The 27,628-nt window shown below is 43.9% G+C and overlaps 1 protein-coding gene and 1 long non-coding RNA gene across 4 annotated transcripts in view; one reads left to right on the plus strand and one right to left on the minus strand.

The window, feature by feature from the left end:
* Egfr (epidermal growth factor receptor) overlaps positions 1 to 27,628 on the plus strand; it is a 169,503-nt gene that overhangs the window by 93,007 nt on the left and 48,868 nt on the right. For both annotated transcript variants that reach the window (XM_048435465.3, XM_048435466.3), the window contains exons 2-4: positions 20,863 to 21,014; positions 21,814 to 21,997; positions 26,290 to 26,424. In XM_048435465.3, coding sequence (XP_048291422.1) covers positions 20,863 to 21,014; positions 21,814 to 21,997; positions 26,290 to 26,424 — 471 coding nt within the window. The remainder of the gene's footprint in view (positions 1 to 20,862; positions 21,015 to 21,813; positions 21,998 to 26,289; positions 26,425 to 27,628) is intronic.
* Positions 6,397 to 11,853, minus strand: LOC146893926 (uncharacterized). 2 transcript variants are annotated; one of them, XR_015002803.2, is made up of 4 exons: positions 11,658 to 11,853; positions 9,410 to 9,488; positions 7,133 to 8,861; positions 6,397 to 6,740 (listed from the first exon to the last, which is right to left on the minus strand). It is a non-coding gene; the product is annotated as an uncharacterized LOC146893926 (long non-coding RNA). The 2 variants fall into 2 exon arrangements; XR_015002802.2 differs by lacking the exon at positions 6,397 to 6,740 and having other exon boundaries at positions 6,776 to 8,861.

Consider the following 27,628-nt stretch of genomic DNA (forward strand, 5'->3'; position numbering starts at 1 on the left):
AAGCTTGTTGGTTTATGCCACAGACGGCCCCACACAGCTTGTGACCAGTCTCTACTTCCTCGTATTCCATATGAATAACCCCACTTACTGCATGGATCCGAGCAATTTTATTAACGACACTGGAATTACTCTCTTGCTCTCGAGTTGACAAGTAATTACTTCCATTGTTTCGTTCAAAGGTTATACACTTCTGTAGAGGAAAAAAAATTGTATTACAATGAGGATGTTTGTGTGGCAGTGGATGGTTTAGAAGGCAAAGGCATCCATGTACTCCCCTTTCAGGGGTTAATGAGCTGAGCAGTCCTGTGAGAAGAATTAGCCTGTGATAGTTCAGTCCTGTCTTCATTGCTGGACAATCAGCTCCTCGAAGGCAGGGTCTTCATCGTCAGCGATAAGTATGAGCCCGGCATGTATGTGGGGCTTGTTAACAGGCTAGCAATGGCGAACTCATTCAAACGTCCTCGGGATGTGACTGGTGACTCTCACAATATTTTCAGTAAAGAGTTTTCACCGGTTGCCTCTTGATGCTGCTGATATGACTATTGCCATTGTTGCATGTATGTCCACTGGCGATAGAGCCCACACATAACAGAGGCAGGTCCAGGTTGTCTAGGGAACTGCCAAGTTCATCTCCTAGTGCAGACAAAGAGATGAACATGAGGAAATGACAGAAGACGAAGCCACAGAAAAGGGGAGAGTAAGAGTTTTTGCCTTCAAAATGGAAGTGCTTACGCCTGGAAGTCCTCCAAGGGGACTTGAGCCTGGGTATTTTATAGAGACCCTGTCATACTGTTGCCTCTTAGTTCTGCTGAGATACACTATCACCATCGGCCTCCTCACTGTTTCCCCTTACAATGTACCCTGGGGACAAGAATCCAACATCTCAGGGGAGCCTGCTTTTGGACTTCTTGCCTATCCATGTCCCACTACGGTTCATTCACTACAGACTTAAAAAAAAAAACATTGTTAATTTTGCTTGCAAACAGAAATGTCAGAGGGAGGAGGCCAGTCTGAGCCTTGGTCTGAGAAGCTTCTTTTTGCTGTAGGTGGTTAATGTCCTGAAAGAGGCACAGCACTAAATGAGACATCGACATCATCTGCCCGGGCCCCACGCCAAGGCTTAAGGAACATTCTAGAAGAAAGGGCAGAGAGGATGTAAGAGCCAGAGGATCCAGAGAAATGCTGAGAAATGCTGTCCTCTGCACATGCCATGGCTGGTGTACGCATGAACACACAGCACCTGTGGTTACATGCATAAGACCTGTATAAGACCAAGTCTTATTTTAGAATGATAGGTAAGGGGCCCATGAAGTCCTACCCCCAGCTGAGGAGCTATTAGCAATTGATGGCTTTGTAGGAGGGGAGATCCATTTCTCTTTGGGAATGTGGCTTCTGATAAGTTGCACATTTGCCAGTGAGTGACCCCAGACTGGGGCATATCTGGGTGGCTGTAATTGGACTCAGTACATAATGAGACGGGAGGGAAGACTTGATGCACAATATTGAGAGGGAGATATGTTGACTGGTGACCCAGGGTAAGTTTGGGTCAGGGAAGTGAGGGGTAGGTATGAACAAAATATACGTGAATGAAAGTTTCAAAAGTAAATAAACTGTTTTTTAAAAGGAAAACCAGGTGATGAGAACGAGCCAGGCAGCTTTAGAGATAGAAACTTACCAGGTGTCGTGCTTAGGAGATGAGATAACGTGATTTCTGGTGGAGTGAATTGACTGTTTGTTGCAAGCTGGAACTCTGCTGGGCTGGTTTGGAGGCCAGAAAGAGATAAGTGAATCTTCTTGTGAGAGCCTGGAATATTCCATGAACTACATCCAAATGTTACAACATAGGGAAATGTCGCAGATGGTTCAGGGTAATGAAATCTCTAATATAAAAACAAAAGTTCTTCATGTTGTCACCCTTGGAAATTCCATATCATGCAAACCCCTGAAGTCTTAGATATTTATGGCCATGAATAAAATTGGAGATCAAACTCTGAAAGCAAAGAGAAAGTAAACGAGTCTTCAGACTCATGGGAGCGCTCCCTCCCCCCTCCGTCGCTTCTGTGCTTTCAGAGGCCACGGAGGAGAAGCAAAGAGGACATCCCTGCTCTTCAGACTACTGACACATTTGTTTCCATGACATTATGTGTTTCCCTTCTTAGATGCCTGTTTGGTCATTAGAAATGTCTCAGACATCTTCTCTGCGCATTGGTGGGAGGGATTAAGAGGTTCTGCTCTGTCCCTGTCTTTGGGCTTGTAACCATAAAGTCTTGTATCTTCTTCCTACCTGCCTTCCTCTTCATTCTCCCAACCAAGGCCAACCTTTGTTACTTCCTTCTCCAACAAATAAAGTTTAAAAAAAGAAGAAGAGAAGACACTGTCTAGAAATGCAGCATGTCATTGCAGAATTGGTCTGTTTTGGATTACAAAACTTTTCTGGGTAGCTTCAGCCAAACTGACGTTAATATCATAACTTCTTCCCAGAGCAGAAAAACATGAAAGTTTCAACTTTCACCAGCCATGAATTCAGCAGCACAAATGTATTTAACATCTGTATGGTAACTGCCAGTTCTGAAAGAAAGAACAATTGACTTAGGGAGCTTTGTGATGGGAGAGAACTCACAGAATAGCATCCTTAGTTTAGACTGTATCCACGTCTATACCACTGTATCCACGTCTATACTACTGTATTCACATCTATAACACTGTATCACATCTATACCACTGTATCCACATCACATGTATACCACTGTATCCACGTCTCTACCACTGTATCCATGTCTATACCACTGTATCCACATCTATACCACTGTATCACATCTATACCACTGTATCCACATCACATGTATACCACTGTATCCATGTCTCTACCACTGTATCCATGTCTATACCACTGTATCCACATCTATACCACTGTATCATGTCTATACCACTATATCACATGTATACCACTGTATCACATCTATACCACTGTATCACGCGTATACCACTGTATCACACCTATACCACTGTATCACATCTATACCACTGTATCCACGTCTATACCGATGTATTCACGTCTATAGTGTAGGAGACCCTTCATACAACATGTCTATACCACTGCATCCACATCTATACCACTGTATCACATGTATACCATATCTCCCTTACGCTCCCTTCTTTCCAGCTATCCTGCCTTTATTATGGCTACTTGTCCTCAGCAGCCTCCCTGTAGATAATGTGAGCTTTCATCCCACATTGCTGGCACTTCACTTCCTCTTTATAAGCTGAGGAAGTTCCAGGTCATCTGTGGCTCCTGGCTTCGCTGTAACAAAAGCAGCCATACTCAACCCACACCTAGGATAAGATGGGTCCACACTGGGTTGCTGAAGACAGTTGAGAGGAAAAAAATGCAAAAATTTCCTCTTTTGCTAGACAAATGCAGAACTAACTCCTCTATAGCACATGCCCTGATATAGACCCCAATCTCAGGATCCCTCCCCTGCAGCAGAGGCTCTGAGATAGACCCTAGTCTCAGAACCCCTCCTCTGTAGCAGAGGCTCTGAGATAGACCCTAGTCTCAGAACTCCCTCCCCTGCAGCAGAGGCTCTGAGATAGAACACAAGTTCAGAACCCCTCCTCTGCTACAGATGCTCTGAGATAGACCCCGAGTTCAGAACCCCTCCCCTGCTACAGATGCTCTGAGATAGACCCTAGTCCCAGAACCCCTTCCCCTGCTGCAGAGGCTCTGAGATAGACCCTAGTCCCAGAACCCCTCCCCTGCTGCAGAGGCTCTGAGATAGACCCTAGTCCCAGAACCCCTCCCCTGCTGCAGAGGCTCTGAGATAGACCAGATCTCTGTGCTATCAGTTCTGTCTCATTCCTGACAGATGTTGTTGTGATGGGACTAGGAGTTCACCTTGCTTAACAGCTGTGTTTGGGCCCCGCTCCTGCCTCTCTTTTCTAAGTTTTCTCTCTGTTCCCTCTTCGCCCCATCCCCTGGTTCTAATCCTCTGCCCAGCACCGCATCATTTGCATCATTCTTCACAGCTCAGGCCTCAGAATCCTTCTGAAAGCTCCTTTCAGCCCCCAGCCTGAGTGAGAGCTCTCCTTCCTCTTGTAAAAGGGTGTGGTTTGAGCAGTCGCTGCAGCTTCAAGTGCAAGTCACGTGAGTGCATGGTCATGACGTATGACACTGTGGAAGGGTTGCTGGCTTGTTGTATTGCCACTATATTTACTTGAATTCACTCAGTGCTGGGATGGTGTGGGGATTACATTCAGGAAATGGCTGCCAATGTATGAACGGATTAAGTGATCAATCACACAGCTGTTAATGCAAAATCTCATTAAAACAATCCCCACGGTAGACTATTTTCCAATGACAACAAGGCTAATCTATGAATTTCAAAGCCTGATAAGCCTAGGTAATGATCTCCTTCCACGATCTCTGGATATAGGACTCCTATAGAACCGTGGTTCTCAACTGTGGATTCCAACCATTTAGGGTCATATATAAGGTATCCTGCATGTAAGACATTTATATTACTATTTATGACAGTAGCAGCATTACACTTTTGAAGTGGCAATGAAAATAATTCTCTGGTTGGGGTCACCACAACATGAGGAACTCAACTAAAGGACTGTAGCGTTCAGAAGCTTAGAACGACTGCTGTAGAAGATACTGAGACAATCCACCCAATTTTCTCTATTTTGTCGTGGTTTGTCTTAAGTTTCATGTTGGGAAAAAGGGCATGTGTGACTACGTATTGGGGAAAATATGCTGATGTGACCTAGGAAGCTTTGGAATAATTCATGGCCTTATGCTGGCATTATGATCAAAGCCAAGAAATAAAAGAGTTATTCTAGAAGGCAGAGGAAATTGTCCAATCAAGCCAAAATTCCTTTTCAATATTTACTTATAGGAATTGACATAATCATTTTGTTTATGAAGAAGAATAAAGAAAGCAAACTAAAAAGGCTTCAGAATTTGACTCCAGACTGTTTATCCTAGAGAAGATATCTTCTTTTCTTTTCATAATCTTCACTATCTACTGCCTATTTAGTATAGCATCTGTGGGAAGGGGTCTTTTCACACTGGAAGTGACCCTCATGGCAAGGTGTCTTCCAGGCTACTTATATGTATATGTAGTAGTTGACAATACCTTGGAATCCTCATCATCTGTTTCACATGAAACTTTGTAAAATGAGGCTTAGAGCTTTCATATATCACTAATATGCTTATCTGCTCAATTCCAGTGCAGGGGCAACTTTGCAAATGAAGGTTACGTGTATGCATTCATGTAAATATTTGTTCATGTGCACGCATGCATGTATGCATATGCATGTATGTATACATGTGTGTGTTTGCGTATGTTTGTATGTGTGTGTGTGTGTGTGAAGCTTTAGAATCTAGTTAGGGAAAGTAGATAAAAAAAACTGTGTAAAGTTGTGGCTCAGTAGTACAGCATGCTGTACAACATGAAGGAAGAGAGCTAAAGACACCAAATATATAGTTTAAATGATAAGGAAAAGCTTGGTTCTAGATTAGTGATGGCCGTTAAATGTTCAGACCCAGTGATGTTTCTCTCATACTACTGAGATAAATGTCACATTACCTCAGGCTACTTCAAATCTAAAAGCTCTATTTCTGCGTCTCTTATTGGCATCAGTGTTCTTAAAATCTCTATCAAAATTTACTATGAAATTGAACTACTCTAAATAACTGCGTGACTTACTTCAACACAAACCTGAATGCTACATGAAGCTTTGGCCAAGAGAGGAAACTTGTTTCAGATTTATAGAGTTGAAATTTATCAAACCTTTATACAATCACTATTACTATGGTGGAGCACGTGTCCCACATATGCATGTGGAGGTCTTGGGGTGACCTCATGCGGGAACTTCCCATCTTCCACCTTGGTGGCTTCTCGGACTAATCAGGTGGTCAGTAGATACACACCGCCAGCATCATTACCTTCTGCACCACCTCGCCAGCCCAACCGCTGCAAACTCTAGCTCTAACCATAATGGTGGTATTCAGGAGAGCCTTTTGACTGCAACTTGCAGAAGAGTGCAAAACATCTCTGTTCTTTGGCAGAAACACCCACCTCTGATGCTGTCGAGAATCCCCCAACCAGCAGGTGTTTTTCATTAACTCATTTATTTTTATTTTCATGAAAAACAATGAATGCCATTGTGATGTTTTCAAACGTGGATCATTGTAATTTGCATAATCAATGCCTTTTACCTTCTTTTGTCCTGTCTCCCATTGCTTCTCTTCTTCCCTGTGCACAGAACTTCTTTTACTATTACGTTTATATATGTGTATACATATATATATATAATATGTAGAATAAATTTGTATATATTAAGTCTAATTTCAGCTCATGAAAGAAAACCACGAAAACTTTTTTCTGAGAGTAACTTATTTAATGATATCTAGTTCCATTCAAATGCCTGTAAATAATAGAATTTCATCCTTCTTGACAACTTTTTAAAACTTCATGATACATATATACACTGTTCTTTCTTATTTGGCTTTGTTTTAAGACAGATTCTCTCTTCATAGCCCTAGACGCCCAAGAATCCACTCTATAGAGCAATCTGGACTTGAACTCATAAAGATCCACCTGCCTCTGCCTCCAAGTGATGAGATCAAAGGCGTGCGCCACCATGCCTACACTGGATTTTCTTTATCCATTCATGTGTTCATAAGCTTGTAGGCTGGTTCTGTGTTGGTAAATAGTGTTGCCATAAAAATGAACCTGTAAGTATTTAAAAATATATTTTTTTAAAAAAATAAAAGAATCTGAGCACATTAATCCTTCTCACAAACGCTCTAGCAAGAAACCGCCTCCCACTTCCCCTTGTTCCCTCAGCTCGGTCTCCATCACGCCTTCCTGCCATATGGGTGCTTACACCCCTGGCCCTTCTTACTCCTGCTCCGCTCCTGCTGGGAAAGCCTCCTGCGCCCATCCCTTCCCACGTGTGGCCAGCTTCCGCTGGTCCTTAATTCGCAGCTGCACGGTCACCTCCTCAAGGGATCCCTTCAGAGCTCTCAGACTAGGTCAAGCTCTGTTCTTTTCTTGGAGCCTTCCAGCCTGACCCTAGCTGCAGTTCAGGATCAAGTCAACAAAGACTTGGTGAGTGTTTGTACCTGCTCCACAGGACAGGAAGTTTTGTAAGTGCAGAAGAAACAACAGGTCACATCCTTAGTCCTTGTATGCCACATCCGCCTGCTGCCACATCTTTAGTCTCCGTATGCTGGTTTACATCCACCATCCTAAAACAGCATTGACAACTGCTATCTTACTTGGGCCAACCGTTTGTCTCGGTGTTTGGTGAATTTCCCCTCACCCTACCTACCCTGACTTTGAAGTCCTTGGCATCCCCTTATCCTCCTATGTAGCCCCAGCGTGCTAATATTATGGACATACAGAGCCATACCTGGCTTATTTTGCACACAACAATATGTGAAGCTGGAATCCATGCATTTTAACGCACCACACCCGACACGTGGCCAGTCTCTGTGTTCGTATACTGGTAAGGTGCCCAGAGAACATTTGTTGAATTAAGATATTTCTTGAGCCGGCTCTGCTCAGTCACCCTCACGGCTGTCTCCGCCATGCTAACAGTCTCTCTATGAGGTCAATTTTTTCAATAGCTGAACTCCTGGGTAGGCATGAATTTTAAAGTCAACATTACTTGCAACCTAGACAAGAAAGCATTTTGCAAATGTTACTTCTTTTGTAAGGAGATGATTCAGATATTTACTCTATGAAAAGCATCGTGAGATTTGGAATATAAACTTTCCCTTTTTTGTATTTTTTGTTTTTGTTCTTTTTTTGTTTGTTTTGGATTTTTTTTGTTTGTTTGATTTTTGTTTTTTGAGACAAGGTTTCTCTGTATCTTTAGAACCTGTCCTGGAACTAGCTCTTGTAGACCAGACTGGCCTTGAACTCACAGAGATCCGCCTGCCTCTGCCTCCCAAGTGCTGGGATTAAAGGCGCGCGCAACCACTGCCCAGTTGAATTATAAGCTTTCTTAAGGAGTTGTAAAATAGACATTCAGGAAAACCCATGCATAGGCAAATGGCCCCAAATCAACACTAAATAGCAAATGGCTTACAAAGAATGTATTAGTGTATTTCCGTTGGTTAAGGGCACTCCCTGGAGAAAATTATTTAGCTACTAAGGAGACGTGTGTGTTCTAATGTTTCTATGGTACTTGGGTTTCTGGTCTTTTTTATAAAGCAAGATAATATTTGATGAGTGGCTGAGCTCAGCTACCCAACATTTGTGATGTCCCCAAACATCAAGATGTGGTTCAGATAATCTCCTTGCAAAGGGTCAGGTCTCCTTGGGAGGGGAGGAGCAAGAGAGGGCATCTAGTCAAGTCTCCCCAAGCCAGCTACAAGATTTTGCAGTGGTACCACAAACTGTCTGCATTTCTTAATAGTTGCTGTGCTTTTTCCATGGAAGAGAGCATTACCACATTTGCTGAGTGAGAGACACCTAGATCCTCCCTTCTTTATCCCCTCATTCCCACCCTCTACCCACACAGCATCTGTAGTCTTTAAACTAGAAGCTGGAATTATCGTAAAAAGCTAACTGAGATTACAAAGAAATGCTTGTGTAGAAAACGTTCTTGGCTTCAAGGGGGAAAATCATCCCTGAGTGGTTCTTCAGCAGCATGGAAGTAGTTCCCTTGCGAAGGACTCACAGCACCCTTGGGAGTGACCCCTTCCGCCACCAGCTCTCCCCCGCTGCAAAGGCTTGACAGCGGGCCAGAGTAAACAACTTCAGGACAAATTGAGTTAAGACATAGAGTACACACTTAGACTCGCTCTCTTCTCCAGTTTCTGGCTTCGAGCTTCAGGCAGTCAGCTTAAAAGGAAAAACAAGACTTGCTTTAGGGCTTATTGAAATACATCCATCCCACAAGCTCTCTGCCTTCCTGCCACTGAACAGCCACTGGAAACCACCGTCCTGCAATGGCCTCGCAGGCGCATACCAGAGTCCAGCACTAGCTTTATCTCTGTCAACATGTGCTGTCAGGTTTAATAAGATAGCTAGGAAAGCCAGGGTTGGCCCAGGAACAAATGAAGTGGCTTCCTCCCTCCTGGAGTGAAATGTTGAGCCTTGATTTGGTATTCAGACATACCAAGGGGTGAGCCGCTTTCATTGGTAGTGATTTTGAGCCAAGAATTGGGGTTCAGCCACCTCACTCCATACTCCACTCTTCCCCCCACTTAGTTACCAGAGTCTCTAGACTTGTCACGGCCCGTGGGTAAAGCTACTTTCTCTGAGGAACTTCTTGGAGACACCTTGTAGCTTCCCTTAATGGTGCCCTCACTGACAGGAACACCTGAGGTATCTCCTTGCAACTGGCCTTCAACTGGCCTTGCAGGAAAGGGAATTCAGCAGTTTCTTACCAATAGATAACGTCGGCCTCGTTCAAGAATGTGGGGAGGACACTTAAGAACATGTGATGAAGAAATTCGCAAAAGCGATCTGTAAGTAAGACAAAAGCGTACCCGTTGAAAGCAGGATTCTTTTGGAAAGCAAGCACGAAACATGCTTTTTGATTCCCTGGGGCAAGTCTGTAAGTACTCATGTGCACAATAGTTAATAATGAAGTGATAGTATATTCCAAAGTTAATGAAGCAATGATTGTTGAAAATGAGGCATTTTCTCGTCTGATGATTTTTGCAGGCTCCTAAGATGTGGTAGGACTCTAAAGCCCGAGGGAGACACAGCAAGAAAAATGCTTCCCCACCTAAGCTTCAGAACTGACTACCAAGCTTGCCCTCTTTCTTTCAGTGCTGAGGATGAAGGCCAGGGTCTTGCACGTTAAGCGCATCCCTGCCACTGAGCTATAGACCCAGCCTCACTTATTTGTCTAATCTGGCCTTGAGTGTCTCATCCTCCTGCCTCAACCATCTGATTAGCTAAAACTACAAGCTTGTGTCCCAAGTCCCTGTGACATATTACCTCCTTAAAGAAACAGGAAAGACTGTGAAATAGTAATGTTTTTCACCAAATCTGAGCAACTCCTCACACAGAGGAGCTACAATTACATGATGTCAGAGAACGCTGCTAGACACAGGCCTTGCAAAGGCCGTGGGTGGGGAAGCCACACACTTGGGGTTCTTAGGAGGCCTGGCAAGGAGGAGACTACACAGGAAGGCAATGGGGTAAGAACAGTGCTGAGAAACATTCTCTGAAAATATCTGCAGGACCAGAAGGTGGGCATAAGAGGCATGAGTTGCACTTCCGCTGTGCCCAGGAAAGTTAAAGGAGAATAGGTTTCAGACCAATGTAAAGAATAACTGTATCACAGTGATGGCGATACTTGACAGGCTCATCCATTCCATTATTAGAAGACAGGATTACTAGATATGCTTAGAGTAGAGTAAAATCTAAGTCTACAATGATGCCCAGCACAGACCTCATGCATACCAACACACAGCTTTTTCCTATCTGGGTACCAGTTTTCAGTACCTTATATCTTATGGTGGTTACTCTGTTTAGACGATGATGAAATATGAAAAACTTAGTCCCAAGTAAACTGATAACATGCCCTTAGAAAATCTGCCATTGCAGGCAGGATTATCTCTATCCTGTACAGGAACAGGGATGTCTAACTGTATACTTCTGGCTTCCTGTTAGGCCTTCTTTTAAAGCGGTGTTTTAAAATACAGCAAGAGTTTCATCCATCCTGATGCCTGCTTTTGTAAGTGAAGTTTCCGTAGAACACATCCGATTATGCACCCGTTTTATCATTGTTCATGACTATTGTAATGCTATTCCAGCAGAACGGAGGGATGCACAGAGATTACCTGATCTGCAAAACTGCACTTTGTGTAGCCTTTTCAGAGAAAGTATACCGGGTCCTATTCTAGAACTTCATACGTAATGAATCAGACTCCCTCCGGCAGACTTTGATGAGCACATTAGAAAGCCAGTTCTGGTCGGCAAAAGCCCTCAAGTGTCCAGACACTTGGCCGTTTAATAACAAATGGCGACACCTAAGAACACGTACTTTTAATCGGTAATATTCCTCATGGAAAAGTAGCCACAGCCTGAAAGCAACAGAACAGTCAGCCCTTCGCAATTACTTCCCTAGCCTAAGTTCAGAATGTTCTATGAGAACTTGTCTTGGGCATCTCGTAAGAAAACTGATTAGCTGTTAATGATCTTTGAGTCAGTATTTTTTTTCTGGTGCATGAATCCGGAAAATGGGCTTTGGATTTCAGACCTATAAGCAGCTCGGGCCTCCTGCACAGGAGAGCCGCCCTCACAGGTTTTCCCTACGCCCTGCTATAGCCTGTTGCCCATTTAAGAATGAGACAAAGGCACATTAAGCTTAGCCAGGAGTGAGTTCAGGTTGCTCATTTTCAGGGAAGAGCTGAATCAAAACATGTGCAAACACGGTCCACAAATCCCAATCAACTTGTTTTTGGTCGTGAGCCTAGAGCCTTTATATAATCAACTTAGAAAACCACCGCAAAGGGTCAGGAAAAGCCCTTCACTGAACGAAAACTCACAAGAGGAGAAAACGTTCCCGGGAACAAGAGGGGACTCCTTGTGAAAGAATTTTGCAAGGCTCATAGCAGGTTTGGCCTCCTTACTGCCAAGTGACCCAGCACAGTCCCCCTGGTCAGATTTGGACCCAGTTACCTTATCTTCCTGCTGAGCCCTGGTCACATCCCTGTGACTCGGGTGGGCAGTTAGTGACGGTCGGCATTAACCACGCATCCCTCAGCGGCACGACCTCGTAGCTCTTGAACAGGCCACACACCAGCAGTGTGAGCAGCGGGGTGGAAAGGTCAGCCTCCTCCAAGAGGGCTTGAACGGAAGGAAGCAATTCATGCGAGTGGGCCCCGATCCAGGTTTAATTCAGATTCAAGTCACAGTGGGGTTGAGTCAGGGTTTTCCCTGCATTGCGTGCTTTGCCAGAAACGCTCCCACCTCACCAACTCCTTCCAGTGTCCTGAGAGGTTAGAACGTTGCCTAGGAAAAGGTGGAACCAGGACTTTAGTCCTGACGTGTCACTCCAAGTCTAGTGACCGCTGACAAGTGACAGTAAAAGCCTGGGTTAAAATCCTTCTGTAGTCAAACAGCTAGGGCCTTCGATCCCATCCCCTCTTCTCTCTCATTTTGCTTTTTAAATATTTTTTGATGTGGACACCGTCCTATTGTGAGTAGCTCTGAGACCTGCCTTGTTTCTGAACTTGACTACAGCAAGCTGCCCACTCTGCTCACTGATGGGACCAGGCCAGCGATCTGTTCAGAGATAATTTTCTTCCTCTTCAGAGCATCTCTGGTACAGTGGACGGTCCCAGCCTGAATGGGACAGTGAGAAGCCAGACTTGTGGTGCGTCTTGGATCTCAGCCACAGCTCTATCTGCGTACATGATTTCATCCTCAGTCTATTTCTTCCCCCAGTCACTCTTAAAGCAGTTGTTTTCCTTCTACACCTCAGCATCACTGCCCTCAACCACCTCCTGAGGTCCCAATAACCCAGCAAGTGTCTAATCCTTGGGAGAAGAAACCACCCTTTGACATGTTGCCCCCACAGAACATTTCAAATCCTCAGAAGCCTTCCTTACTGACTCCCTTCCTGGCTTTCTTGAGGCTCTGTAAGAGCAGTATTCTGGAAGATTCCCCCACCAAACTCGACTAGAGAGTGACTATCGTGGAATAGCCAAAAGCTGCCAAGGTTAAGAGAGAGCAGTTGCAAGAAGACTTCTTGTTTTCAGAATGATAATAATAATAAAATCACACCCACATACCAGTCTTCTGATGGTACCTTAGTGGTTGCTATTCTTTTTAGGATTTGGGTTGTCTTTGGTTTTCTATTTATTTTCTGTGGTGAAGAAAATTCTATACTTGTTTGTTAGATTGGTTTTTTTGGTGTTCATTGTAGAATAACATACATATGTGTGTATATATATGTATATATATATATATGTGTGTGTCTATTTATTTACAGAAATGGCCTTATAAACAAGAGTTCATTAAAATCTGATTTTTGAAAAATATGAGTAAGTAAAAATAGAAAAAAATATGTAAAGTATCTTGTGGTGAGGACCAGATATGCACAGCTCCCAAAGCCCAGAATCTCTCTGCGGAGAAACATTTGCCCAAAACTAACTTCCAATTCCGTTTTCTGGATAAGAATTCTTTTATTTCCTTGCAAATTGAATACCTTGTCCAAGATTTTTCTTAAGACTTTATGATTCATATAGATAGCTATAAACCAGAGAAGATAAGCTATATCCCCAAGTTAGAAAGTGGGCAATGATCCAGAGGAGAGGAATGCAAAGAAAAAAAAACATACAAATGGAAGCCCCACCACCACCATTTTCAGGTGAGAAATTGTGGCCCTGGGTGTGGTGAGGTCACTGGATTCAACACTGGCACTGACAGCCACTTGATCCCTTTAGTGTGACATAAAGCACTGCATTTTCAACTACTTCCCAAGGGCTGTTGGGATAGTCTTTTCTGGTAACTAGAATTTGTTCCTTTCTCTTTTTCCTGCCTCATTGTGTTCACGTAGCACGGCTCTACCTCGGGGGATGTCCTACAACTACTTCATATTTCATGTCATTTCCTAAAAGGATTATTGGATCCTTTGAGTCATTGTTTCTGATTCATCCTTGGCAGCCGCCTTTGTACTACTTTATTAAGCATGCCGTGGTTCAGCAAATGAATAAGAAAGAAACCGAAGAATGGGCAAAGTGGAGGTGTAGCTGCAGGCATTTGTAAACCTCCTCGTGTGAGCGCAGGGAGCAGAATTAGGATCCTCTGGAATAGCAGCAATGGCAGCAAGTGCTCTTAACCACTGAGCTCTCTGTCCACAATCTTATTGCCACTCACAATTGCCCTGTGAAATAGGCAAAACCGGTTCCCTGTTACCTGGTTAGGATGCTCAGTGGCCTTAGCTGGCTGGAGATGATACGTGACAATACTGGGGCAGTCTTGCCAATAGAAAGGTATTTGGTGATGTCATTGGAAACATGTTCTTCTGTCCCTCATAAAACCGTCCTTCCTGTAACTCAATGAACGACAGTATGAATGAACAGAGGAAAGGGCAGCCTCTCGGGTCTGTAGAGAAGACAACGGAGCAAGGTAAACTTTGCTAATTGGCTCCAGCGTTGTTCCAGGCTGCTGGCCCCACGTGTCATAAAGCTCGCCGGCCATATATGGCATCCGTACGAATTCTAGAGGAATCGTTCCACCTGCAAGTGAACAGTCCAGTGTGAGAAACATTACTCAGCCTTCATCATCGAGGAGTGAGTCATCAGACCTGAGCAAGGTATGGAAGAGAATCTCTGTGAGCTGGGTGGGGACCGTGCTTAGGGGAAGAGGACCTGGAGGACCTGTCTCTCTTTGCTTTCGCATTGCCTTGCTGGGAATGACACGGATGGTGAAGGCATGCCATGTCCAGGAAGAGACACCACACCCGGGTGGGAAGGCTCAGCTCTCCTGACAGAAGCACGTAAGGAAGCGCAGGTGGACAGGCTAGTACACTAAGGTCATGACACCACTGGGTAGGGAGGTCGAATTCCAGCCCGCCACCAGTTTTTCATGCTTCCAAAAATGCTTTCTGATGGCCAGTTGTCTTCTGCACAGATTAAGAGAGGTCACAGGTGACTGGGAGATAGTATCAAAGAGCATCTTAAGATTCAGTAAAGAGCTCTTTCCTTTGAAGCCGAACTAGTCGGGTTTCAAAGTCAATTTTCATGCAATCATTTTTATCCCCAGTCTATGGAGATTCTGTGTTTCCCACTCGCCTCACACTGGTCCTTATCAGAGCTGGTGCTCTGAGATAATCATTTATGCCCTTTAGCACTTACGCATCCAAATCCTCCATCCCTGCGAGTGTCCTAGCTTCCCATGGCGGCACGAAACCAACGTAGGGAGCCTGGCTGCAGGTGATACGTGTTTCTAGATTTCCCCTGAGGTCCTGTGTTCAAGGGCCCCCAGATTTCGGCCATCTGTGAGTCATGGCAGTGACAGCTGCTTGCTCGAGCTCTTGCCTGAACCCAGAGTGAGGACTTGAATACTGCGAGGTGTGGTGGCAGTGCAGACAACACTGTTGTCTGTGACTCCATGCTGACAACCTTGGTGAGCTGCCTCACTCTGGGAACAGCAAGCTCTGGATAAACAGGTCAGACCCATGGAAATGCCATGGAGAGGAAGAGTGAAGGAGGAAGTCCGGGAGGCACCCTTCAGGAAGAGGAGCCGGAGTCATTTCAGAAGTATGCCTCTGTGTGAAGAAACAGCCCTCATCATGAGTGAGTGTGCCCTCGTGAGATAAGACAACCAGAAGTCAGAGGAGAGAGGAGCGAAGAGCGCTTACTCACACAGGCTCCAAGAAGCTGAGCACAGCAGCGCCATATGGACTACCGTAAACCAGGGCCGCTTTCTCCGTCCTGCACCACTCGATATTCAGCAGGAGTGCTCAGACCATTTCCGGTTCTAGTTTACAGACAATAGACTTTCCTTACTCTGTGAGTTGGCGTTGAGGGTCTTTATTTCCCATCAGTGTCAGTAACTGGGGGAACTCCCTGTGAGGGCAAGGGGTGCCAGGTCCATAGTAGGTCCTCGTAGAATGAATAGTTCAATCGCATGGTCAATTTATTTCTTGTTTGCCATTCAACTTCTTGTGAATAATAGAATAGGTTGTCTGTGGTTTAAGATTGTCAATGAAAGAAACAGTAGGATGAAGCAGTTTGCTGGCATCTTAGAAGACATGGAAGCAAAATTCTTGCACCGGGCTCCTGGCTTGTTGGAGCCAGGGTGAGGTTTCAGTGGGACACATAGTTTACATCTAGAGAGGAGTATGATTTGTAAAGCACTTTCTCATTTACAATCTTTTTTTTTTAGATTTTTTTAAAATTAAAATATGCACATATGTGTGTCTCTATGGAGGCTGTGCACACAACTGCAGTACTAAGAAGGCTGGAAGGGAGCGTCGAGCTCCCTGTGCTGAAATCCCAGGCAGTTGTAAGCCTCCCCCATGCTACTGCAGGCCACCAAGCTAGAGTCCTCTAGAAGAACAATTGCTCTTAACCACTGAGTCACCTCTCTAGCCCCTGTTCACAATCTGATTACACTCACTGTTGTTCCTTTAAATAGGCAAAACTGGTCTCATTCTACCTGGCTAACATATTAAGAGGAATTAACTGGCGGGGGATGATACCGTGGCAGTCTTGCTAATAGATAGGTATTTGATGATGTCATTAGAAACTTACTCTTTTGTCCCTCATAAAACTGTCCTTCCTGTAACTCAGACCTCTCACCTACCTCCCAAGGAAGTAGGACAAAATGGACAAAGGCATCCTAACTCTAACTGGTGTGCTTTTTAGAAATCCTCCATTTGTTTTAGAATTATTTAGAGGCTAAGGAGGAGAACCATGGGGATAGAAGTCAAGTAATTTTGATGTTGGCTTTCTTGGCTAAAAACAGAGGAAATGTTATTTTCATGTTGCTTTGCTTGCTAACGTAACTGGGTTGTTTGGGCTTGAAACTGTGTAAGCCTGCTGCAACTTGCCACGGTTAGCGCCACACAATTGTGATAACATTCAAAGCAAACTTTCAAGAGCGTAAGAGAACTCCTCTCTCTGAGGATTGTGTTGCCTTTCTTTCTGAGCTGTACTATAGATGCAGCTTGTCACATCTGTTCACATGCCCACTAACTAGAAGCTAGTTCCCAGTTGGCACAGAGGGGAAAATAGCTAAGAGGACCCCTGAGGAAGATCACTCTGTAAAGTGAAGACAGATCTTTAAAATCATAAGACTTTCCCATTGCGTAAATCTTTGACTTGGCCCACAGTAAATACCAAGGCTTCCATTATCTAATTATTTCATTATGGCTCAAATCCTATCATTTCAACTTTCAAAAATTAGTTTGCTAACATTGTCTTTATGGAGAAAATTTCCACTATCTTCCCTAAAACCAGCATTAAAATTTTACTTACACAGAAGAAAACCTGCAGTTTGAGTCCTCTTTGGCTATTCCCGAATGAAGGGCCATCATCTCCAAGTAGAGAACAGTATTCCCACCCCAAAGGGATGAAATCTCTAGCAAGTCTCCAGGACTCTTTTCGCTAAACCATTATTCATTTAACTACCATTTCATCTGCGATTTCCTTAAGCTCCTCAGTATGACACTATAGGAATGTTTCCTTAGCTTTGAAGCTATCGAAATGTGTTGTCTGGGCTAGAAAGATCTTGAAATGACCAGCTGGAAAAGTCCGATGGCTCTCATTTTACAAATAAATCCTTTCTGTTCTGATGCCTCCCTCCCTTATGAGACACAAGAAAATGAGACCTATGAAAACCCACGTGCGTCATCTGAGAATTTGGTCACGTGGTCACTCATTCTTTTGGCAACAAAAACAGAAATATAATGCCATCCTGCATGTGCACACGAGTGCTGTCAGTCCAAAGAGTGTCCGTGTGTATTTTTTCATCTCTTGGTACCCTTGGGCAATGAGTACCAGGACCTCCCTGGATGCGGTTACCGTATTAAAAGTGGTATTTATGTGTAAATCTCCTCCTGTCTCTATGTTGTCATCCCAAAATTGCTTAGTTCTTATAACACCTACTGCAGTGTAAATGCTATAGAAAACACTGCTATTTTATTTAACAAACAATGATGAGAAAAAATGTACAGGCTGCATACAGTTACAATTTATTTCTCCCACCTTTGAATATATAGTTTACATAGACATATGGGGGAACGTAGACAATAAACGCAGAAGGAATCATTTGAAGTATGATAAACAGTCTGCTTGAGAGACATGACAGGGCGCAGCCGTGAGTTAGGACTGCCTCTTCTGACAGTCACTTGTCGAATCGCCAAGTCCATACTAAAAAGGAGAGCAAGGTGTCCAGTGCTGGGCGTGGGCAGCCTGCTCAGCAAGAGCTACGTGGGTTTGAGAGAAATCAAAAGTGAGTGCCTGGACCAAAGAGTCAGTAGGAAAGAGGGAAGAAGTGCAAGGCCAGTGGACCCAGAGAGAAACTTTTGCTTCTTGGAATTACACCAGGAAACATTCCAATGGCTTGGGCCCAGGCTTTGTGTGATGTGATCTCCGCTTAAAAGTGGCATGTACTGTAGGAAGCAGGGCAAGGACAGAAGCAGAGACAGCTTCAGAGGTGATGGGGGGACATTTCCAAGAACTCCGTAACTTTGGCAACCCAGAAGAGCAGTGAGCTAAAGCAAGTGTGAATTTCTGTGGGCACTTCTGAAAGTGTGCAAGTGAACTTGCAGGACTCTGGAGAAGCTTGTCTTATGCTTTGTGCTAATCAGTGCAGTGGGCAAGGAGAGCTGTATATGCAATATTAGCATAGACCTGCCAGAGCCTACCCCATAATCCCAGGACCAATTCCGTAATATAAATGAAAGTTTCCTTAAGAGAAAGAATAACCAGGCCTCAAATCAGCCCTCTGTGTCTTAAGAAAATGCACAAATAACTTCTCTTAATGTGCTTGCCCAGAATCTGTCACAAAAGCAAAAATTAATCCCAAAATGCTGGACTGGGGAATGAACTCAACTTGAAGGGAAGCATTTCATGAGTCCCGAACCCCTACCCAAGGGCTCCATAGGCAGGACCACACCATAGTGAAAATCCCAGGAGTCCAATTGTGTCTCGTGTGAGCCAAGCCCGCCTGGGAAGGAAGGTTCAGGAAGAGAGTGACATTTTCTATCATGGTGAAAGTTTCGATCGTCTCAACGCCTGCGGGCTTCCTCAAAAACATCTGTAAACACAGCAAACTGTGCCAAGTCTACAGCTGTGAGTCAAGGAGTAGTCCGCTAATGCTGCCTCCCTTTTTACAATACATCCGTGGACCAGATGGATCTGAATAGAAACGGGTTAGAGTACGGTGAAGAGTATCAGCTTCCGTGAGGATGCTAATATTGGCAGTTCCTTCGGGTTTTGCCTACATTTATAAACGCTTTGACTACAGTTTGAGGGCCAGAAGCTACGTGCTTTGAAGACCTGAGTCGCACAACTTTTGTTCTGTCCTAGGTTTGTAGGAGGGAAGTCAAATTCTTACGTTCTTTATGGAGCTTGAAGCATTCCTGATTGTCTAGTTTTCCCTTCGACCGTCTTCACAGGTGGAAACCTTCACAGTGCCTATGTGAGAGCCCTCGCTTCCGCTGAATTCATTGGAGAAAATGGATGGGGGTTAGAGAGATTCCCATAGAGTTAAAGAGGATGAGACGATTGCTTCATAGTGTCTGTAAATACCTTCGGTTGATTAGGTGGTGTCTGAACATGTGCCGGTTGCTTACTGTGGCTCCATCGTGCAAGGCCAGACAGACGATGCTCTTAGAACAACCCAAAGGGAGGGAACAAAGAAGCCTATAAAACATGAATGCATATTGTAAACGTACCTGAAGAAAGTACCACTGTGTTGACATTGGCCTTATTTTGTGCTCTGTCCCCTGGTTACTGTGACTGTCAAGGGAGCAACTTAGCCAACGCAGAAGGATCTGGCCAGTTCTAAATGTAAGGTCTAAACCCAGAGGCCATATTTCTTCACTCTTAGGATAATTTTGGTTCAAAGTATATTCTTTAACAAGCTCCCTGCTTCAAAAGCTCCAAATCTCTTTGTTTTGTTATGCTTGCCTAAACATGTCTCCCCAAAAGCCAAGTTGTAAATACTGTTTTATTACTGTCCTCTCCTTTGCTTCTAACTGTAGACTTCTGAGTACATTTCTGTGGCCTAATCTTGGCCCCTAATTTCACATGTGTTCTTGGGTTAAGTCTATGTCTTGACACACTCTGTATTGGCAGGAGATATAAGGCAAACATATGGATACCTGTGTTGGTTTGTTTAACATATTTGAAAAAGACAGAAGGACATGTTGGTTTTTTCTAACCTACTACTTTAAAGTACTGTCTCTTCGTCTTAAAATCTCTGAGTGTTTTATTAATCAGAACTTTGATTTGTCCTTGGATGATTCTGAGGAGTATTATTAATTTCTAACTGTTGACTTTTAAAATTCCATTGTTTTCATTGATTTTGCATACACAGAACTGTGGTCAGAAAACAGTGCCTAGTGTGTGTTGTGGTTTTGGAGACTCCTTGTATACACAACAAGGCAGTGCCCTTATTTTCTGCAAAGTAAAAGGTTCATTGCATTGTTATTAGCTCACCCTACAATTGTGTCATGCTCATGGATTTGATGGATATCTTTTTATACAGGCACTCTTAAGTCTATCCTGTTTTAGAGACTGCTGTGGTTAATCTTGACTGTCAACATGACAAGATTTAGCATCCCCATAGTAACAGACATCTGGGCACATCTCTGAACAGTTTTCTAGGTTTGGTTCTACCCTAAAGGTGGGTAGCACCATTCCATACCTGGGGTCCTCAAACTAAGAAAAAGGAGAAAGGAAGATGAATGTTATTCACCTCTCTCTGCTTCCTGACTGTGAATGCAATGTGACCCACATGTGTCCCACACTTGGGGCGCCATTCCTTTTCTGCCATAGTTGACTGTCTTCTCTGGAACTGAAGCTTAGATAGCCCCCTTCCTCCTTGTTTCTTTTGCCATAGAAACAAGATAAGTAACAAACACAAAACCTCGATAGAATGTGTGGCTCCCCCACCTCCGCCTTCGACTTTTTTTGCTCTGTATCCTTAATGCCATATGATCACATCCATCACAGGGGTGAGTTCTGTCTTACTGCGGATTACAGCTGTGTAAACTTAAGCATCTCTTACCACATCAGCGTTGTGGTGGCTTTGATCAAAGATGATTGTTAGTCACTGTGGCTCGGAAAGCTGACGAATATTGTTCTGTTGTGGTTTGCTACCTTACTCAGCATCTTCTAAGAGACCTCTCTCCCTTTTGTTCTAGTTTGTCAAGGCACAAGTAACAGGCTCACCCAACTTGGCACTTTTGAGGACCACTTTCTGAGCCTGCAGAGGATGTTCAACAACTGTGAAGTGGTCCTTGGGAACTTGGAAATAACCTACGTGCAAAAGAATTACGACCTTTCCTTCTTAAAGGTGAGTGCATTGCATTTGGGTTGTCCTACACAAACACTATAGAATAAAACACGAGCAGAGAGAAACCTCAGCAGAATTTGACTTGAGGCATAGATACTTCATCTTAGGGAAGCCACAAGTCCAAGGGACTACAGGTGAGTGTTATGAGCCATCCTCTCATAACATTTGACCAGCTAAGGTCAAATTCTTTGTGGAAAACCTAATTGGACAGAGACCCTTCTGATGTTCCAGTCACATTGACAGTGGGACAATGCCTCGGCCAGGTCGTGTTGTTGACATACCAGTTTTCCAAATAATAACAACCAGAACCTTAAAAGGCATTGCTTTGTGCTGTGTACCTATACACTTGGCATAAATGCTTATGCCATAGCTAATCTGAAGCTACCAGAAATTTATAACTGGTTTATAGGAATTTAGGTTAAAATTCCTAAATAATCCTACGGAGCCTTTGGGAGCAAATTCTGAAGGCTACCTTTGCTGATACTCAGGCTTCGATTGGGTTCACTTTGACTTCATTTCTTTATTTCATGCCTCCCTCACTTCTTCCTTCCACAAGACATCATGAGAGGTTCATTCAAAATGACTGTTTTCATTTGAGTTAAAGTGAGACTCCCAACACGTCAAATGCAAACTTTAATGCAAGCTTCTTTAATACAAATGCAGACATGAAAGAATCATTGCAAACCCTGCCACACCCTTCACCCAAGTCTAATTGTCTACGTGGCTTAGACACACTGTGTCATTGTGAGGTTAAACGCAGCTCCTGCATCCACGTTAACAGGCTCTTTCTCTCTCTCAGACCATCCAGGAGGTGGCTGGCTATGTGCTGATTGCTCTCAACACCGTGGAGAAGATCCCTCTGGAGAACCTGCAGATCATCAGGGGGAACACTCTATATGAGAACACCTATGCCTTAGCTGTCCTGTCCAACTATGGGGAAAACAAAACCGGGCTTAGAGAACTGCCCATGCGGAACTTACAGGGTAAGAGGTGGGACATCAAGGCAGGGGGGCAAATTTGTCGCTGCAGTTGATCCTAACGCAGAGAAGACATGTTTATCAAATACATGTACTGAGTGCTGTTTGTAGGATTCAGTGGGTAGCTGTTGTGTAGATGACAGGCCAAAGGATGGAAAAAGATTTCAGCCAGGTAGAAGTCAGTTCTTCCATGGATGAGGAATAATATCCAGAGATAGGAATCATTGACTGAGTTGTCTGGATCCAGCCAACCTTGGTGAGTTTGGGTTAGTAGGAAGTAAACTTGGGCCAGAGGCAGAAAGGACACGCAGCCACTCCCTCATCTTGCAGGGACTTATTCCTAGGTGAAACTGGACGTCTGAAACATCAGGTACCCCAAACCACAGGTGTCATTTTTTTTTCTCTATCTGCATGCCTTTCAGAATTCAGCTCATTGGTCAGGTATAGCAAAACATTGACAACAGCAATATAAAATAGCAAAGCAATTAGTGTGCTACAGCAATAGCCTGTGAGTTTGCTCACTTGATGTTCCTCCCAGAGTGGAGCAAAAGCAGCTGAACCCGGAGATAGCAAAACCACTCCTGGGACAGGGTCTAATGAACAAAAATCCTGCCAGGCTTGAGAAGCAGGTTTCAAGGTTAATGTTGTTTCATGGAAATTCAGGGTAAGTTGGGAAGAGGAGGGAAGGTTTTGAAGTTGAAGAGGAAACTGGAAAACATGGATTAGAGGTTGAGAAACAACAATTCTTCCTCCATGTCAAGGGCTGTTTCTCAAGTCAGTAAGTTCACTTGATGTCACGGCCATTTTTAAGAGCAGGTGTTGTACAGTGTCATTTTCCGAATATAGGCGTGGCAATAAGATCTCTCGCCCACAGACCTGTACCCCCTGGATGATTCTGTCATCTCTGTGTGCCCTGCAGCTCTGATGGGGAAGTATGGTTTAGGAAGGGGTTGGGGTGAAAAGAAAGGGAACAGAGAGTGGGAACCTACCAGTGTGGGGAGCTAGGATGTGGCCACACAGCCAGCCAGACACTTCCTTCCCCAGCTCTCTGGTTCACCGGCCTATAAACCGCCTTCAGAATTGCCACCCACCACTTTAACTGCTCCAAGCACCCACGCATGTTTCTGAATTTGTGCTAGCATTCATCTCTCCCATACACACAGTGCATGAAATGGCCTGTTTGGTACTTGAGGCATGCCTTGTTCTGCCTATCTTGCCTCAGACATGTGAGGATGTCTGCGGGTATGAGTCTAGCTCCTGGAGCCAGGCTGTCTGTGTTCCAGCCCCGGCTCCGTCATTCATCTGCTAAACATCTCTGTAACTACTTTTTCACCTCTCTCTCTCTCTCTCTCTCTCTCTCTCTCTCTCTCTCTCTGTGCCCTCACGTCAAAACTATAGTACACACACTTGCCAGTGCGCTCCCTCTGTGTTGACAAATTCAACTCTATTACCGCAGTCAAAGCACACAACGGCTACTTGAGTTCCTAGTTTGTGGTTGTTACTGCTGTCGTTGCTGTTCTGTGTATGTGCGCGTGTGTGTGCATGCCCTTACCCCGGAATACCTCTATTTTTTATAATTAATGCAAGGTAATTGTACAGATCCCAGTTGTTTAATATAGGACTACTGCCACAACTGAGAATTTTCTGAATTTTGAACTAAAAATAGGTTTCACTTTCTACTCATTACCTTCTAACGCTATTCAGTTAGAAGGGGGAGGCTATTGAATCCTGCCCCCTCTCCCGTAATTATTGTTGTTACCTATTGATTCTCCCCCTTCTGTGCCTCCGTGTCTCATCTCCTGGTGGTCACTGTTTCCTGGGTGTTTGTGCCTATCTTATGTTGCTATGTTTGACCTTGTACCTCTGGTTCCTTTTTCTCTATCATACTGTTGCCACCTCCATTTTTCAGGCAGAGTTCCCCAACCTGGCCCTTTCTGGCCTGCCTTCTGGTGTCCTTTTATCCCTTGTCACCTATTGAGAGAACTGTCACCTGCCCCAGATCTGCAGTTCTGCTTTGCGTCTCTGTCTCCTCGAAGCCTTCAGCACTTCCAGCTTCTCTTTCCTCTAAACTACGCTCTTGAACAAGGGCAAATCTCCACTCTTGTCACCCAGCAGTCTCTGCAAGCTTCCCCAGAGAGATCCTCATTTTCCATGTCAGCGCTCCGAGCAGGCAGGAGCTTCCCATTCCTGCCTGTGTGATGTTGAGGCCACTTCTGTGTTTATAGCTTGGTTTCCCATGTTTATGCTTTTTTTACTTTTAATTGTATGTATATGAGTGGGCGTGGGGTGTGCATATAGGTATAGGTGCCCATGAGGGCCAGAAACATTGAATTCCTTGGTGCTAGAATTACAAGCACTATGGGTGCTAGGAACCAAACCCAGGTCCCCTTTAAAGGCAGTGTATATCGTCTTTCCAGACTTTTCCCCATATGTGAATGGTAGTCTTTAGATCTTGATGAGTGTAGCCAGGAGTCGCTTATTTGTTCCCAGCTGCCTAGACCCAAAATAATCATACAGAAACTATATTATATGCAACACTGTTTGGCCAATAGCTTAAGTGCATTCCTAGCTAGCTCTTAAATCCTAAATTAACCCATTTCTATTAATCTGTATATAGCCAAATGGCTGTGGCTTACTGGCAAGGTTCTGGTGCATCTGTCTCCTATGGGCAATTACATGGCTTTTCCCCTAACTCTGCCTTCTTTCTCCTTATATCTCTTTCAACCTGGCTTTACTCTGTTAAGTCATTGGCTGAAAGCAGCTTCTCTATTAACCAATGGCAATGAAACACATTCATAGCATACTTTACCTCCCACATCACCTCCCTTCTGTCTAAATAGAAAGGAAGTTGCTTACAATGCAGTTCCTGTTAACTTAGGTAATATTATATCCTTCTGGAGTCTTTGATAAAGTTAAAGAATAGATAGTTATAGTTTTTCTTAGTTATAATAAAAAATAAAGTAGATATAAATATTGTAACTATAATTCTTGCTTGATACCTGCTTTGTTATATGAAATTTTATTGTGTTAAAGTTAAAGCCTTTCTTTTTATTTAAACAGAAAAGGGGAAATGGTGTGGGAAGTTCTTCTGTATATGTGTTGTTTTTATTGGTTAATAAAGAAGCTGCTTTTGGCCAGTGGCTTAACAGAATATAGCCAGGCTGGAAGAGACATACAGAGAGAGTAGGCAGAGTCAGGGAGAAACCATGTAGCCACCACAGGAGACAAATATCTCTGCCAGAGCCCACCAAAACTTTATCACAAGGCCACAACCTTGTGGTGATGCACAGATTAATGGAGATGGGTTAGTTTAGGATATAAGAACTAGCTACAAATACACTTAAGCTATTGGCCAAACAGTATTGCAAATAATATAACTTCTGAGTGATTATTTCAGGTCTAAGAAGCCAGAAAACAAATGTGTGGCCTTCTTCCAACAGATGAGAATCACTGGAGGTAACACCCACACATCAGCTAGCCCAATTCTCAGTCCTGTCTCCTTTAGACATGGCTGAGACATTTCCGTCTCTCTGTGTGTTTCATTTCTCTGGAAGAAGCCTGCAAGTCAAATTTACCTTTGCAGATCAGAGCATCTGTGGATTTTTGTATACATAAATCATTCCGACCGTGGTCATGTCTAATGTTGCTAACGTAGCCTTCTTCCTTTGTAAAAGTTTGACTTTTGCTCAAACTTGACTTTGTAAAAGTCCTCTCATTTCTTCTTACAAAAAACTCTGTGGCCTTATATGACCTTACACCACTGGTGTTTATTTGAGTCATCTTCATACAAAAAATTCTTATTTCATATCACACTCACACTCTTTCCTTCTTCAGTGGAAATCCTCTACTGACACCTGAGAGTATGCCTGGTGACAGTTGCCTAGTGACAGTCCTGGTCTTCAGAGTCCAAATACCTAGAATTTCCCCTCTTGTTCTTTATCTCTGACTTCACCTCCACATCATCCAATCATTCTAGTCTGTCTGATATGACCCCAGATCTACAAGTCACTGTACACATGGTCCTCCTGCTGTGCATACTGAATAGGCTTTCTCCTCCTGCTACCACATTTCTAAAATCCACAACCCAGTCCTTAAAAACTCATAAGTTTTCCCTTCATTATCATGAAGTGTATCTTCATAAATCTCTAGCAGGACTTCTATAGGGCCGACCTTGGGGACTTTGGGTTTGCCCACAGGAAGCATTAAGCAGACTATTAGAAATGTAAAGAAATAAGTGCATGCATTTTGTGAGTTAATAGGAATCAAAGAATTTGGTTACTGTGCTTCCATTTGTTCAGAAATCCTGACTGGTGCTGTGCGATTCAGCAACAACCCCGTCCTCTGCTATGTGGATACCATCCAGTGGAGGGACATCGTGCAGGACGTCTTTCTGAGCAACATGTCAATGGAATCACAAAACCAGCCAAGAAGCTGTAAGTGCCTCATTCACCTTCCCTTAGCTTCAGATGCTCTGAGGAGTTGAAGTGGGCAGTGTTGGGGTGGGAAAGAGAATGTTAACTTTAGATCAGATTCATCAACATACAACAACAACAAAAAGAAGTAAACAAATGATCTTTCCATTAGGGTTTTATTCACGACAGTAATGTAAGAAATTTTTTTCATTGTACAAGGCAACACCCATCCCTTCAAGGGTGGTGGAGCATCTGTGAGATCACTGAGCAGAGAGAACCTTTCTCCCAGATAGAGGTTGCAGTGGTAGTCATGGTACAGGGTGTCTCCCCTTCTGCCTCATGGGCATTGCCCAGTCATGTGTACTTCTGTCTTGTTCCTGATTCTTACGGTGGCACTCACTCAGGTCATCCTGATCCTGTGGGCTCTGCTCATCAGCTCATCGGTGTAAACACTGACACAGAACCATGAAGAGGAGATTTGTCCGGGCTTTCCTAAATGTTCTCAGCTCACTCATGCCCGCTCCCCCGGGGCCTTGCAGAGGGCCAGAACTAAGCATGGGGACTCAACCTGTGACCCTCTCTAGCACTGTATAGGAAACTTTGATACAGGATGTTTTCACATTCCAAGCTCCACTAAGCCTGTCTTTCCTAATAGTGCTGATCTTTTCATGGTACGAGATAAGGCATGGCCCCGCTTCTTACTCTCCTGTTCCTGCAACTGAGCTTCATACGAGTTTGGTTTAGACCTCCAGTGGAGCCTACATGAATCCTAAAAAACATCAACTAAAAGTCTTGTGGCTTTTTTTTCTCAGTTGCTTTATTTTTTATTGATGCCTTGATTAAAATAGTTGGGGTGAAAAACTTAGAAAATCTGTGATATGTGCAGCCACAACCACCATCAATGGTCACCTTGTGGCACCATAGTGAAAGAGAAAAGAGAGAAGGGGTCAGGATCCTCTTGTCCCTTCAAAGACACTGCCTTTGATGACTGGGCTTCCAATACTTCCACCTCTGTTTTAATATAATGCTTTGAAGTTATTATTTGACAATGACATACATATATGCAATGAATTGTGACCCTCCCAACTCCTCTGCTCCCATGCCTCCCTCCCACTTTCATATCTTTCTAATAACCCATTGAGTGCAATTAGTACCGCATGTATGTGCACGGGCGTGGGGCATCCACTGGAGCATGCTTCACGGACCAGTGGCCACACCCTTGAAA

Source organism: Myodes glareolus, chromosome 8, assembly GCF_982192425.1.
Source record: "Myodes glareolus chromosome 8, mMyoGla1.1, whole genome shotgun sequence".
In the NCBI taxonomy this organism is placed as follows: domain Eukaryota; kingdom Metazoa; phylum Chordata; class Mammalia; order Rodentia; family Cricetidae; genus Myodes; species Myodes glareolus.